Source organism: Abrus precatorius, unplaced genomic scaffold (genome assembly GCF_003935025.1).
Source record: "Abrus precatorius isolate BTA unplaced genomic scaffold, Abrus_2018 Scaffold8, whole genome shotgun sequence".
Lineage (NCBI taxonomy): Eukaryota > Viridiplantae > Streptophyta > Magnoliopsida > Fabales > Fabaceae > Abrus > Abrus precatorius.
The window spans coordinates 400,378-417,383 of NW_020874428.1; the positions used below are offsets into that span (position 1 = coordinate 400,378).

The following is a 17,006-nucleotide window of genomic DNA, read 5'->3' on the forward strand; positions in this document are numbered from 1 at the left end:
AAATTTCGAAGTATAAGATTCTAATTGTGGAAATTATTTTTCAAAATAGTTAATAATTTTGGAAATTAATTTTTGAAATTGTAAAAATTAAATTTAAAAAATTATTTAAAAAATTGTAGAATCCTAATTTTGAAAATTGGTTAATAAGTCTAAAAGTCAATTTCCGGAAGCATAGAATCCTAACTTTAAACACTATTTTTTAAATTTTAAATTTTAATTTTAATCAAGTAAAATTTTATTTACTAAAATAGAGATTAGAAAAAATTAAGTGTCTTAAGCTTCCTTATTAAACATATTGAACATTCCAAATTTAGATCTCTATTTCACTCAATATCATTCTATAAATCAAGAATATTCTTCTACAAGAAACACTAATATGTTTGGATAAAATAGAAAATGAGTAGAAAAATTCAGTAAAAAATAAGTATACGAAGAATAATATAAAAAATATGTGTTGTTTGCATAGATAAAAAAAAAAGAGAGAAATTATTAAGCAAATTTTACTTTTTATGTTTCAATAAATGAAAAATAAAGTAAAAAATTAATTTATATGAAAAATATTTTATAATAATAAAAAAATTTAATAAAAAATAAAAAAATTAATATAATATTTTTAATCATTTTAAAATAAAAATTATAAAAATCTCACATTTTGCTCACAAAATCTAACGTTTTGTATAAAAAGTTTGTGGTAGTCCCTACAAAAATATAATTTTTCACTCAAAATAAAATATCCAAATATATGAAAACTTTCATTTTTTGCACTTTTCTAAACAGTATTATACCTCTATTTTTAGCTCAAGTCTTATAAAAAGTATTATTATTTTTTATTCGATGTATGATATTTTAATACCTTTTACTCATACTCAAAACAAGACATCAGGTGTGTGAAGCTTGAGATTAGGTTCTTACATTTGAGGTTTGATATTTCATTGTTCTTGTATATTTTTTGTTGAATGAGAAAGTACTAGTGCCTCTTCAAACTCAAATTGAATATATTCATATCCATTAAAACTTCTATATTTTAATAGTCATTTTCATCTCTAGTAAAATCATCAACTATAGCGGTCAACAAATTAATGAAGCTCAAGCAACTTAAAAGTTAGAGTCCAAACCAATTCATTGATACTTTTCTTATTTATTTATGTGTAATATGCATTTGTATAAAAAAAAATAACTATAGACTTGAACCCAATTACTCCAAGGATAGAAATGATCTCACCAAAAAATGGCATTGTCATGGCAAGAATTGTGGCTAATATCACAAAAATGGTGCTCCGTGTTAGTTTGAACAGGTTTCAATTGACTTTCACACTACATATCTTGAATGGATATTCCTTGTTCATGAAATTTGAATCTAATCACCCTATGTTAGCACCTATTTCAACCATACAAAATAATTGTTGTTCCATTACTTGTGAAAAATTGTAGATTTAGCTTTTTCACACATTATATCAAAATAAATAATTGTAAAAATTATGTCAAATTAAGGTATATTATACATATACTTAATTTGTTGGATATTGAGCTCTCATTCTATATAGAGAAAAGATCCAAAATGAGTAAATCCATTTTGTCTCACTTATAAAAGTGGAGATGAGTCTTTAGGATTGACGAAAAGAGAGAGGTCATTAAAGTAAGAGAGCAATTAGAAGAAAAGAGAAAGACATTCTCATACAAACTCAAAACAGTTTCTGTAAATCTATTTATGAAATCTTTTACCATTGGATCAAGCCTAAAATTTGACAACATTTTCATAACGTGTAGTTATTTGTTTTGAATAGTTGAATCATCACAATGAGATATGTGGTACAATTAATAGTGTTCACATAATAACTCTATTTTCTAGATATTTTCATCTTCTTAATTTTCAATTTGTAAGTTTTGTTGCTAAAGTTGATTGACTGATTATAAATATAGTTTGTGCACTTATTTATGATTCTCTTGCATCCTTATTTAATCATAGTGAAGCTTCTTCTTTCTTCTTTTTTGTCTAGACAACTTATGATTTTTACCTCTTATATTGAGAAAGTTTTTCACGTTAAACAATTTTATGTCTGCTTTTTATTTTGTTGTTATTCTTCGTAGATTCTTCCAAGTTAAGGGATTTAATTTTGCTGCTTTATTCATTATTGTATTTATGTTGGTGTCTCGCATTAGAGTGGTATCATAGTTCTTTAGTTTAAGGGCATTGTACTTGCTTGAATGATGGAGGTAAAAACAAATCAAATGGTTATTTAAATAACACTAATAATCACTTATGGAAGAGAAAAATTAAAGATTTGTTATTTGTGAAGAAAATATATACTCTTGTCTTTGTTACTCAGAAGTCAAATTCTATATTTGATGAAGAATGAGACTTTGAACATCAATAAATGTGTGGTTTCATTCGACATTTTGTGGATGATAATGTTTATAATTATATTATGAGTGAGACACATTTCAAGACTTTATGAGAGAAGATTGAATCTTTATATGTCTCTAAGTTTGGAAACAATAAGTTGTATTTGCTAATTTCTATTTTGAGTTTAAAGTACAAGAAAGAGACTTCTATTTCAAATCACTTGAATAAATTTCAAGGACTCTTGGATCAGATGTCAGCATCAAGTTTGATGATGAGATTTTGAGACTATTATTATTGAATTCTTCACCTCAATCTTGAGAAACATTTAATGTCTCTATTACAAACTCAGCCCTTAATGGTGTTGTATGTTTTGAAATGGTAGTGTTTTTAATATGGAGATGAGAACAAAGACATGTGATTCTTCATCTTAATATGAGGTGTTTGTCGCTAAAAATAGCGACATAAGTTAAAAAAGAAAATAAAAATGTGGTAAAGATAAGAGCATAAGTAAGTCCAAAAATAAAAATGTGAAGTTGTCATTACTATCACAAAATTAAGCACATACAGAAGAATTGTTTGCAATGAAAAAAGAAAAATAAAGGCAAGAGAGGTAAGTAAAAGGAGAAGGAGTATGATACTGATGATCATGTCACTATTACTACCAGTATAATTGATGATCTCATTATTCTTCGTGACTTTGAATCAATGAATCTTGCATTAAATGAGAGCATGTAGATAATTGATAGTAATGTTACACTAAAGAAAGAGTTATTTACATTTTACACTTTAAGAGTTTGGAATATTGAAGATAGATAATGAAGATATATCAAAGATGATTGGTATTAGTGATATTTACTTGCAAGCTAAAATGGAGTGCAATTATTATTTAGATAAGTTAAACATACTTCACATATTTGCTCTAAACTGGTGGTTACACTACCTATTTTGAATAGATATTCCTTATTTATATAATTTGAACATGTATTAACACCCATTTTAACCGTACCAAATAATAGTTGGCCCATTACTTGTTAAAAGTAGTAGATTTAGATTTTTCATATGTTAGATCAAAATAATAATTATAAAAACTTGTTTTAAATTAAACTATATTGTACTTAATTTAATATATAAAGTTAAAAGGTGAAATTAGAGTTTTTTATTTAAATATTATAATTTTTAAAATTATTTTCAAAAATAGGGTTAATAAAAAACTTTTTTTTTTGGTCTGGTATTTTTTTGTCATATCAAAGAGTATATCAAACTATTATAGACGATTAGTATTTTTTAATTATTTTTTAAATTAATATTAAAAGTTTCAGTTTGATACTCACTTTATTGATAACACGAGCAAGTATCTTTATTCTTTAGGTAATATTGTTTTAGATTGTGACATGAATTTAATAATATTTAAAATTATAAATATAAAAAATGTTTTAAATTTTATTAAGATTAATTTTTAATTAATTTTATTTATTTAAGATTATAAATATTTTTGCTTTTGTTGCTCTCTCTCAGCATGATTCTGCACCGCCAGATCATGATCGGCCTCCGGCACCGTCAAGGAATCAACGTCCATTCTTCAACTCTAAGATTCAAGCAATTCAGATAAGATTGGAGCTAGAATTCCTGCGAAATCGCATTCCGAACTAACATTTCAATTCAGTTCATGAAATTCCAAACGCCACGCGAATTTAAACCCTAACTCAGGTCCTCCACTCTTAATAAAGTTTGAGACATGTTCAAAATATTTTTTAAATTTATAATCTTAAATATTTTTTAAATTAATAATTTTAAATATTTTAAATTTATGACACGTGTTAAGATTTAAAGCTGTATTGCTCAAAGCTCAAAAAATAAAGATACTCAATTTTACACATGGTGTCATTACTAAAGTGAGTATAGAATTAAACCCTCTGATATAAATTTTAAAAAAAAAATTATCATCCATAAAAGTTCAATACACTGTCTGACATGACAAAAAAAGCACCTGACAAAAAAAAGTTATTTATTCTATTTTCAGATATAGTTTTAAAAACTGTATTATTTAGATAAAAAAAAAGGCCGTGAAATTAAGTAATAATGAAACTTTATTGGGGTCCAGGATTTATGTGAAACATGATTGTAAGAGTCTAATCATCAAATGTATATCATGAATAGCCTACCGATCACCCCAACTTCGCAACCAGGACGTGGATAGCTTGTTCAATCATGCCATCGTTTCAAGAAGTTCCTGAAGTGAACTATTATATAATAAGAGTTTTAGAGCATGTTTGTTTTGATTTTTAAAGAGTTTTTTTCTTTTTAAAAACAAAAAATATACATCTTTAATTTTTAAAAAGAGAAAACTCTAAAAAATCAAAACAAACATACTCTGAGAGTTTTTTTTCCCTAATTTTAAAAACAATTTTTTTCTTTTTAAAAGTAAATAAAATAAAATTTGTTTGTTTAAATAAATTTTATTTTCATTTTCTTCTTAAAAACAGTGTTTTTAAAATTGTTTTAAAGTATAATTTTTAAAAAATAAAAAATAAAATGGAAACAAACAAGCCCTTATGGGTGAGATACATACAAGATAAGGCAGAGACGTCAGACATACAAGGCCTTACTTCGACACTTGTTTAGGGCCAAGAGTAGTGATATATGTTCCAAGAGTAAGGAGTAATTACCAATTAGCAGAGGCTGTTTCTGTAACTTAAACCCATGACCACGATCACAAGGGTGTCTTGCTGCCAAGTTGCCTTCCAGAAATAACATTTAGTCTTGTAGTGCCTTTGAAATGCTAAGTTTTTCAGAGAACCAGAAATATATATTTTATCTACGTTATGAAAAGCACAAATGAAATATTGAAACACTGGAACCACATCCAACATTCAAGGATTACACGTACTGACATAACACCTAATAGAGGCAAATGTATTGGACCTCAATCGCAATTAAAAGTTAAAACTAGCTGATATAGATTAGATATTCAAAATACGGTAAGTTGGTGATATATTAAAATATCACTAATTGATGTTTGCTTCAGATTTAATTACAACCCCTCCCCACTCTCCCACCAAGTTCATATATTTGGCAAAGGAAAGAATCGCATACACTAGATAGTTTCAAAAGTTCCAGTTCCTTGCACAGCTTCACCACTGACACATGGATGGCTCCAGAATCATAATCATAGTATGAACCAACAAGTATAAATCTGCGAGTTACCACAGCCACAGGAAATTAAGTACCCAAACAACCTAGTTTTTATTGAGGGAAAGGAATGCGAATAAAATAACAGGTAACAAGACATACAACTGCAAGATAATAATTACCACCAAATGTCAGGAACTGAAGCTTTGTGCCATCAGGCCAAATGAACATCATCAAACATACCATCGATATATAGGCATATCTAGATCAAAATAAGGAAACATTTCAGCTGCACAATATATTGGAGATTTGAATAAAAATAGCTGCAGAATCAAATACCTGCTTCAGATGCTCAAGAAGATTTTCAGGTGATATACAACTCAATGATGGTCAAGCACAACAGAAGTGTTAATTATCACAACAGCCAAGCTTCCCTTCCACGATAGCCAACTGCTCAACAAAATCAACAGTATTCCGCCATGCATGATGGTAGAAACAATTAAACAAAATTAGTCATATAGAATGACTGGCCAGGAGCCAATGCAGATTTCGGTTGCTGGAACAAAATGTGGTTAGAACAATAAAGTGATGTAATTACCAAATTCAGATAAGCAAGAAATAGAAGGCTATCCTTTGCAACTTCTAGAAAGTGAGCAAAAGCTCACATGGCTCCTCTTTAAAACAATCATATGCTGTAAAAATTGACCCATACACAAGATGATCTTCCAAAAGAAAAAAAATCAGTTTAACTTAAATAATTAAAATTCATCCAAAAATGAATTATATAAATTCAGAGTCTGAGTGCAAAACAAGATTGTCAAATGCGCAATAGACAAATTAAAGAGATAAGAATAATACTAAAAAAAATTGAAATAAAATAATTGCTATCCTCTGTTTCAATAAATTCAACCGCATTTACATTAAATGAAATGAACCCATAAATAAAATAAACGAAAATAAAGTTAAAACTGCAGCAAACAACAAACACCTTTTCTCACTAGCGGGGGAGGCTACTAGACAAAATGACAGCATTGTTCTTTGTGAAAATCCATAGTTAAAACATAATTAACACAAAAAGAAACAAAATAAATATATACATTAATTATATAAGTTCAAAGAGATACATACTGCATCCAGAGTTTACAACTGTTTTCCTTCTTTAAAGTAAAGGTCAAATTCAGACATCCAAGAGGCAAGAAGTAGCTATAAGTCAAAAACAGAAAGAAGAAAAGAGGTCTAAGCACAAGGCTACACAGTTCAAAATGTCCAGTTCCCACTGGAAAATCAAAGTTGCATATTTGCAAAATGCCATCGATAAACTAAAACCCAACCTGTCACATGCTTTCAATTTTCAACGCAGTATTATTCTTCAATCTCTACAATCTTTCTACCAAAAGGCTTATTATCCCAATGGACCAAAAAGATCAAAAGTTGCTCATAAGCATTTTGATACAGTTGAAATACAGTGCACAGGTATTGTATCATATGATAAGTGATGGTGTCCATAAAAAAAGGTTTAGCATACATCAATGCTGAATGGCTTTGTTCAGAGAATTTGTCAGAGGATTTCCAGTTTCCAAAGGAGTAGATGTAAGAGCAGGCATTTTGATGCAAGAAGTCAAAATGATGTGCAGCCAAAATCTCAAAAAGCTTCAGAGTTCATGAAACTGTTCGCCCATAGCATATAGATGCAATATAGAGGTTCTTTGCCCATTTTTCCTGCATAAATAATATATAAAATATAAGCATTTATGACCAGAAATGACAACAGATACAGCAAAATCAGGTGCAGCATTTTACCTTGACATGAGTACCAGGAAAGGCAGAAGTGCGGAGTGTCTCTTGAGTTTCATCAGCTGGTTTTCTTCTCGGAACACTAAGAACAAAAGCAGCTTGGTCCCATGTAGCAGCAGTTGAAGTGATGCGGTAACCATTGTCCCACCTTCGATGAATGCCTTCACTAGGATACAGGAAATCAAGTTCCACAACCTGGAAGAAATTTTGGAAAAAAAATACACCACAAATAGTTTAGGTACAGCTTAAAATTTTAATTGGAAAATATTTCAAAAAATAGTAAAACCTGGTCTGAAAATCCAGCACCACGGGACATAACAATTGCCCATCTACTTCCGGCAGTGGCCATAGCAGTGACGTAAAATCCTTCTCTCCATTTTTTATTGATCCACTTGAATGGAAATGACTCACTGACTTTATAGGATTGTTGCAAGTATTGGGTCCCTGAAACCAACAAACCACCAACAAATGTCAGAAAACAATTTAAACATAATACTGTGGACCAAAATATGAAAACAGCTCCTCAAAACAATCAATCAACTATTGCCACCAAAATACTCAATGCCTGAAGAATAGAGCTTCAAGAATTACCTTTAGACATCACAACCAATGAGCTCCCATTATTAGCTCCTGCTATGGCACTAATGTAATAATTCTTTTCCCACTGTTCCATAATCCATTCCTATAAAAGCAATTATATTTGGTCAAGAAGCATTAAGTTCTAATGCCGGACAGAATAGAGTATGACCAATATAAACATGATATTACTAACATCAAACACATAATGCCACCAATTGCTAACAGTCTAGAAGTAAAGCATAGCTCACTCAACCTTGTGAAGAAAGTGAGGTGAGAGCTCATAAACTTGTGCAGCAAAACCAGTGCCAGCATCCATAATAAGTGCCCAAAGGTTAGAACAGCAAGCTACACTGCTGATAAATAACCCATCCTCATATCCCTTCTCAATGTGTTGGGACAGCCGCATGTCAGCAACATTGTAATGGTACCTACACCAAAACATAAAAACAATAAACTCAACATTTTTACATTGGCTGCAATGACTTATTTATTTAAATTTAAATTCAGAAGAAAACCTTTGCTTCATTGGTCGGTGAGCATTATATACACTAATCCATTGTGTTGCTGGCATTCCCATTCTGACCTTCTTCTTCGGTTGTTCATCATCATCTTCTTCCACAGTCAAACGTCCTCTCTTATGTCCAACCATATATATAAGCTTTACAGAAAAAATCAAGAAAATATCAACAAGACTCATCCCTGATATGTAAAGAATTAACAGTAAACATTAAAGCAATCGAGTATTTATCACCTTCTGTGCACCATCAGTGTTTAGGGGTCTGATGTCTGGATTTGGACCAACAATTCCATCAAACAGTGATATGTACTTTGCGTAATTTGGTTCTTCATCAAACTTCAAATTTACCACATATTCAACAAACTGCCGAAAAGGTGGAGGACAAAAGCAACACAAAGCTTCTGGTGAAGTGCCCATCTTTTTCTTGCAGACAAGAAATCCTTTATTTTCTCCCTGCAACTAACAATCTTATTAGAATGACACATTTTTTATTATTATAACTAATCAAAAAGTGACTATATATGAAGTAAAAATAACCTGGTATCCTTGCCAAGGTAGTCGACCACGAAGAAGGAAGATTAGAGTGTAAGCAAGAGACTCCAAATCATCTCTCCTACTACCTGTTCTACCAAGATGAGCATGCACACTAGCATAACGAACTGTTCCCCTGTGGCAAGAATATGACATGCTACATCAAACAAGATCCTGGATATTGCTAGGAAAGTCTGTAATAAATTAAATGTGCAAATAATTTACCTAAATACATCTGGACGTTGATCATACTCAACATGAAGGCCAGTTGAACTATCCCGCCATCGGGTTGCTGCGAGGTAAAAGAGGGCAGATTGCATAGTCATGTTATGATAAAATATGCAAATCTTCGTGAAAGTATAAGCACTAAAGCTTCAATGATAAGGGGGAATATTTACCTAATCCAAGATCAACCAGAAAAAGCTTTTTCTCATCAGAAGTTCCTGGGGGGCCAAGCAAAAAGTTCTCAGGTTTGACATCACCGTGTACATATCTGAAAAATAGCATCGACATGATCACATTCTTTGCAACAATGAGATATATATTGATAGAATATTAGGATAGAGTTAAAAGTATTATTAATCTGAAGAACTACTTGGCCTAATTATTAGTTTAAATATATGCTAGTGGTTTGTGTCTAACACAAATCGATTACATCACATATCAATCTAATCTCATATTATTCATAGGCTCTTTCTTATTTCACTCCTTTTCCACCAAAATCCTATATTTTTTTAAAAATGTAATACTACCCATTGTGCAGTATAAGTTATTCAAAACTTATATGTACAGATGATACAATTTTTACTTAAAAGGTTACCCTCTAGAGTGCATCTTCTCTAAAATGGAGATAGCCTCAATTGCTATACATGCCACCATTTCTGCAGACATCCTAAAGTCACAAAAGATAAAACAAAGTTACACATGCAAGCAAAATTCACTATAACATAACAAAATAACATATTTCACTAACATTTCAGTCTCAAAGAAACTTACGTGTTTGTGTTGTTATTCCAAACATCCCATAGACTAGGGCCAAGTATATCCATAACCTGTAAAATGCAACACAATGCAATGTTCAGTTACAAAAATATTCATCCATAAACACAACACCCCCATCCCTCTGATAAAAGAAATTTCGTTTTACACATCAACACATACCATAACATAGTAATCACCTTGCCGTCCCTTGTAATGAACTCGTGGAACACCATGACTACCACCTAATGAACTGATAACAACAAAAGAAATTCATGAATTATAAAGTTACAGAAAATCGGAAATGCTTGAACAAGAAAAGCTAGAAGGTCACTCACTTGTAAACCTGCCACTCATAAGGAGGCCCATAATTACACCCCTTACTGCTTCTATGTTCAAACTTCAAAGCTACCTACAATCATTTCATAAACAAAGTGAACAAAGATATCCAAGCCAAACATCGTCTTAAACACCCTAATGCCATACCTCTACCGCTCCGGCACCGGCTCCGACTCGCCGACCAACATAGACTTGTCCAAACCCTCCCTTGCCAAGTTTTCTCTCTATTCTGTATAACGGTGAACCACCTACCTGCACCTGTTACCCAAAATAATAATAATAAAATTAAATTTATATTTCTTAAATAATTACAATCACAAGAACAATACCCTGCCTTATCTTATCCAGTTGGTAAAGTCAGTTCAACACACGATACAATTCAACTCCGTCAAAAGCTAAATTCTCAGAAAATGTAATAAAAATAATTGAATAAAAAAAAGAGAAAAATTACCCTCTCGGGAAGGGGAGTGGTGCTTCCTTCGTCTTCGGCAGCCGGAGCTTTGTCAGCGCTCCGGCCACCGCTGTCGTGTTCGTTATCCATCGCTTTATTTTCCTCTTTGAGGACCCTAAGCGGAAGTGCGTCCTGTTCTTGTCGTTGCTGATGTATTTGGCGGTTGTTATTGATTTGATCACCTGCGATCGCGTTACGATTATTTCTTACGGTGGTTCTTCGGGTTCTCCTCTGGCGGATTGTTCTTACGGGTTGGGTTATCGGAGTCGGGTTTGGGTTTGGGTTTGGGCTTGGGCTTGGGTTTGGGTTTGGGCGCTTTCTGCTTCGGAGTTCAGGCATCTTGAGGGTTGTGCTTTTGTTGTTGTCTTCGCCCCGTGAAGAGGGAGAGCACAGTTGAGGTGCGAAGATTCATGAAGCTTCTGGAATCGTCGCCGGAGAATGCACGATCTGTTCAGGGGAAAGTGGAAAGGTTGGTAGCAATTAACAGAGGAGGATTGAGGAAGGAAATGACAAAGCGATAGATCAAGAGACTATCGACCAAAGAAAATGAATAAATTAAATGAGCAATTTTGGGCAACGCAACAGGAACATGACAAGAAATTAAGATTTGGCAAATATTTCGTTGGTTTAAATAATTATAAGAGGAAAAACAAGGACGTCTTAAAGCTAATATTTTACTTATATATATATATATATATATATATTCAAATAAAAGTTCAATATTTAAGGACCTTGGATGTGAAAGTATCCCATCCACTTAAAATATTACTTGTTTTTGTTTGATAAAAAAATTCAAAGATTTTATTTGACTATTTAATATGAGTATTTTGTTTTAAAATAAATATGCATATAAATTAATTACTAAAATAATATATTAATAAAATTAATTATATATGTATAGTAAGTTTAAATATTTTATTTTATATTATATATATACAAACATATTAAATGAAAAAGTTTTTTTTTATCATATGTGTGTATGTAAAAAAAGATTATGTCAAAATTTTAAAATATATAATATAAAAACTCTGAAGTTAATAAAATAATAAAAATATGCCCATTTAATAATAATAATAATAATAATAAAAGTAATTAAATTCTCAAATAGACTAAAAATAACAGTCATGAATTAAAATCGTTAAAATTTAATATTTTTTCAATTTTTACACATTTCACTTTTTTAATAGTAGATTTTTGTGTTTAGGACAATAAAAAAATAACATTGTTAAAATTAAGAAAAATAGTTTAAAAGTAAATAATTAAAATAAAGATATATTATTTATATTGATGTAATGTATGAGAATTTAAAATAAGTAATTAAAATAATAGCTAAATTAAAATTAATTTATATATAAAAATATTTTTATTTTAATATTGTTAATAGCTTTCTAATTAAACAACACAATTACCTTGTTAATCACAAAAAAAATTAAGAAAATCTTATAATATTTCTTTAACCTAATTTCTCTAATTTTGCAAAGATATATTCAAAATTAGAATAATTTATTAAATATAAAGTTATTTTAACTTATATTAAAATATTTTAGTATATTAGAATTTAAGGACAAAGAAATAAAATGTACTAGCTAAAATATAAGATAAAAATAAACTTATAAAAAAATATTTTATGGCTATAAATTAATTGATAACAAAAATAGTAATAAGTAAAGGTAAAAAAAATTTTAAAAAATTAAACTATGTTTTTACTAATTTCAAAATGAAAGTTAAAAAGTTCTTTTGATAAATAAATATAATTTATTGGATGATAAAAATTAAGTTGATATTCAAACTACAGAGATATAAAGAAATAACACTATAACTTATACTAATTTACCTCAAATACTAGAGTTACATTTAATCTATAATGTTTTGTTAAAATTTTCATTGAGTAATAATTCTTTCATATGCAATATTTTACTCCTCAAGTATTTTTGCATTAGCATTTCTAAACTCAATATTTTAAATGTTTTTAACAATTGTCTATGATATCATGCATTCAAGTAATTTTCTAACTTTTCCCAACTTCTAACTTAATCAAAAAAATAAATTAAAAAAAAATAAAATTAGTATTTATATAAAACGTATCAATTTTATTCTTATTTTTCTATTTCTCATTTTCTTCGCAGATATATATCATTTTATATAAACTATGATACATTAATTTACATAAGAGAGGTAAGCATATCTGTCAAACAATATATATATATATATATATATATATATATATATATATATATATTTGAAAATTTCTTTTTATAAGTTATAAAATTCTAATTTCAACAAAAATTATTAGGTACCAGATTTATGTAAATAATATTTGTAACTAAAATAGAGTTAATAAAATTTGAAATCGAAATTTTTATTGAAAATAAGAATAGTACAACTTCTCTTTATTTACAAAAAAAGAATAATACACTCAAAATGGGATAATTATGTCATAGAAGAATCTTATAGAAGAAATTCTATTTTTTTCTCTTTAGATATTACACTTAAAATGGGATAATTATGTCAAAAGAAAGTACTTGAATTTATAGGTGAAGTTTACAAACTTTGACCTCTAATTCCATCGTAGAAATAAGAAATTTATTTTCCTCTTCTCACCATTTTACAATAACAATAAAATAAGAATTGTATTCTTATCTTTTTCTTTTTTTATTTGACTTTTTTAAGGCATAAGAGTCACATTACTATATTTACAATCTTACACTTAATGTCACTTTTGTTATATTTTCAAAATCTTTCTAGTTCAGCCACTTATGTTTTTGATATCTCATTTATTTTTAATGGCTTTTTTACCTTATGTAAATGTAGCAAGTTCTTATATCTCATTTCTATTTAAGGTCTTTATTTTTTCATGCATTGTTGTTATCCACATAGAAGTATTTAAACTATTTACAACTTCTTAAAAGGTGGACAATTTGTCTTCTTCTACGAGAAGACAATATACATCATGGCTTAACATAATATTATCTAAGAATCGTGATGATATTTGTATCTATCATGTACTATGTTGAATATTTACACCATCAAACTCATATAATTCTTGTTCCATATGCTCAACTTATGCTTCAAAAGAAATATCTCCTCTAGATTTTTTATCTACATGTATAATAATAGTCTCCTTAGCAATATTATAACTTCATTGTTCATTTTACAGTTTATTATCTACAAATATCACATCTCTTCTGATAACTTAGAGACAGTAAAATTTCATAGGCGATACCCCTTAATACTATCAACATATCCTAATAATACATATTTCCTAAATTTTGGATCCAATTTTGTTCTTTCTTGAGAATTGTACATCACATATACAGGACATATAAACACATGTAAATGAGAGTAATATGTTAGTTTTCTTTTCTACATCTTCATCAGTATCTTGAAACCAATCACTATTGATGATGACCAATTTATCATATATTAGAAAGTTTTCAATGCTTCTACCTACAAAGATTGGTATAATATGTTATTTTTAACATAACTTTTGTCCTTTTCTAAGAGAGTTATATTCACCCGCTTTACTACATTATTTTGTTGAGATGTATAAGAAACTGTGAATTGCCTCTTGATACCCTATTTTTTGCAAAATATCATAAACTTATCATCTATATATTCACTTTCATTGTCTGTCTTTAAACACTTAATTTTCTTTTTAGTTTTAAGCTTTATTTGTGTTTTGAACTCCTTTAATACTAGAAATACATATGATTTCTTTTTGATCGGGTACACCCACAGTGTCCTAGAATAATCATTAATAAAAAACACATAATATTTTGTTCCTCCTAAGAATATTTTTTTATTTAATAATTCAATGTCACCATTCTTCTTTTTTATTGTGATAATCAAAGTGCACTAGATATTGTTGTCAATCTTGTATTTCATGATTGATTGACGTGTTGTATGTGAGGTGTCTTCTTCCTATTTCTACAAGTCAAATAGTTGATATATTCATATAATCTAGAACCTTTTTTGTTTTTTCATTTCCTTTCCAAGTTGGGCTTGCTTAACATTTATCATGCTCCAAATTGTGTGTGTAAGGGAAGTAATAGAATAGAATTCGTAATCTGTTAATTTTCATTTTATTTGTATTTTGTTAATTAGTTATAGAGATAGGAATATGATGTAATAATGTGTATATAAATTTCATGTGTAGGCATGAATAAATGTAATGTTGTATATATATATATATTTTTTGCTATTAAATGGGACTGACAGTCCAAGAAAAAATAAAATTACCTAAAGAATTCAGCCTCACAAGAGACTACAAAGAAGTGAGAGCCCTATCAAAAAGGAAAGAAAACACTTCAAGATTAGGACCTAACTTAGCCAACCAATCAGCATTTTAGTTAGTTTCTCTAACCTAAAAATATGTATACACATATTCTGCATTAATTCTTTGAAATAGTACTTTATAATTTTTTTATCAAATTAAAAAAAGACAATAATGAAGTAGAGGCATCATCACGTGGAAGATGTAAAATCTATATAAACCGTATTAACTTGCTAAGGATTGATTAGTTTGTTTTTTTTTTCCTTCTGTATTGCCTTGGCAAGGATATCCAAAGAGATAATAATGGTACAACCCCATACAACTCCTTCCACGGCGATATCAACTTTTCTAGCATCTTTTCAGAATTTTAAAATAAGATAAAGATACCAGTATCATTCGTTTAATAGTTTTACGTATATTTTAAATTTGTATATTGTATAAACACGAGACTGGTTACTTCTAGTAAATATATTTCTTTTTTAACCATTTTATGTTATGTGTATGTTAAAATATGGTATAAAATTATGATATTTAACTTTTTTTTTATAAATTTTAATGAATTAGTTATAAATTTTTGTAAAAAAATAAAAAATATATTGTTTATAGAGCTTTACTCTTACTTATCTTCTTAATAATTTGTTATTATTTTATAAATTATATATATTTAATAATAATTTTTATTATATCCTTTTATGAATCTTTCTAATAACTATTGTTCTATCTCATGAAATTTGTATTAAATCATAAAATATAAGTATTTATTATCTTCAAATATATATAATTATGTTATTTCATAATAACTAAAACAATAATTATTCTAGAGGCGTTCACGGTTTAATTCAATTTTTACTCAAAAAGTTATTAAAAATTATTTAAAAATCAAACTAAACCAAATCATACAATATAAGTTTAATTTGGATTAATTTGTTAATTTTATTTATTATTAAATTATTTTATTTTCAAAATTTAATGTACGATTATGAATTTTAGTTTATTTTTAAATTTAGAATAAAAATAATTTAAAAATTGAAATGAGTTTATTGAAAAAATAAAAAATGTGATTAAAAGGATAAAATTATAAAATAAATAATAAATTATTGATAGAGAAAAAAAAAGATATTCAATTAAAAAAATCAGAATCTAAAATAAATAAAATGATTCATTTATATTTATATGTTAATATTAAATTAAATAAAATTTTAATTTTTATATAAAAGATAATATAAATAATATAAATTTATTATAAATACAGTTAGATTGAATTCAATTTTAATAATTAAAAATTGAATCAAACTACAATATAAAACATAATTCTTTTAGTTTTTTATTTTTTTACATTAATTTAATAGTGTAAAAATGGTTTGGATTGGACAAGTTACCCACTATCATATATGCTGCTTTTTTTCATTTCTTGTCTAGCTTGAATTGTTGTTCATGAGTACTTCTGATTCGTATTACACAATCAGTAGCCATATTTTACTCCATTGCAACTAAGTAGAATACACATTTTCTTTCCTACTTTGCTTTTGTTTTTGTCGAGGCATGTTGGGTTTGCTATGATACCCCTTTCATAATCTAAACACATAGCAAGGCATGTTAGCTACCAAATTATGTTTTTCCAATGCGGAAAACAAAATTATGTGACTACAAAAATTACCTCAGAAAACATCTGCATTCCAAGTGAAATATATTACATCAGTGTAACTCTTATCTTTTCAAATATCTATACACAGAACAAATAAGAATTATCTGTGAGGTAAGCTATCTCACAACGCCATTATGCTGGGCCAAAAGAACTCAACATTCGGCAGCAAAGACCAATAGCATGTTCATACTTCTGCTAACTGTGATGCACATGCTACTCGTTCAGCCGCTCGTCCGTCTTTGCAGACACCGACCTCCAAGTCAACGTTATAGATGGGGTGGAAAACATGAACTATATGAGGTTGACACTGCTAACTACAAATTTTATATAATTCTTTTCTTTTTTTTATGAACTTGTTATAGATGAACTTGTTATAGGAAACTTTTCTGCACCCTTCACCTTCACCTTCACCTTCACCTTCACCTT

General features: G+C 28.6%; 1 protein-coding gene across 6 annotated transcripts; it reads right to left on the reverse strand.

Moving 5' to 3' along the window:
• Positions 1–5,063: 5,063 nt before the first annotated feature.
• Positions 5,064–11,324, reverse strand: LOC113846050 (casein kinase 1-like protein HD16). 6 transcript variants are annotated; one of them, XR_003501613.1, is made up of 21 exons: positions 10,663–11,268; positions 10,359–10,469; positions 10,211–10,284; positions 10,056–10,125; positions 9,891–9,946; positions 9,715–9,786; positions 9,293–9,387; positions 9,120–9,186; positions 8,901–9,030; positions 8,598–8,816; positions 8,362–8,504; positions 8,100–8,274; positions 7,859–7,949; positions 7,554–7,711; positions 7,274–7,462; positions 6,805–7,192; positions 6,602–6,676; positions 6,072–6,195; positions 5,813–5,923; positions 5,656–5,735; positions 5,064–5,537 (listed from the first exon to the last, which is right to left on the reverse strand). XR_003501613.1 is itself a non-coding variant. In XM_027473874.1 (16 exons), the coding sequence occupies exons 1-16, from the start codon at positions 10,999–11,001 to the stop codon at positions 7,133–7,135; spliced, it is 2,049 nt and encodes a 682-aa protein (XP_027329675.1). In that variant the 5' UTR covers positions 11,002–11,316; the 3' UTR covers positions 6,543–7,132. The 6 variants fall into 6 exon arrangements, 1 of the variants encoding a protein (XP_027329675.1); XR_003501614.1 differs by lacking the exon at positions 6,602–6,676 and having other exon boundaries at positions 5,066–5,537; positions 6,999–7,192; positions 10,663–11,324; XR_003501616.1 differs by lacking the exon at positions 6,602–6,676 and having other exon boundaries at positions 5,183–5,537; positions 5,636–5,735; positions 6,072–6,165; positions 6,999–7,192.
• Positions 11,325–17,006: the final 5,682 nt, after the last annotated feature.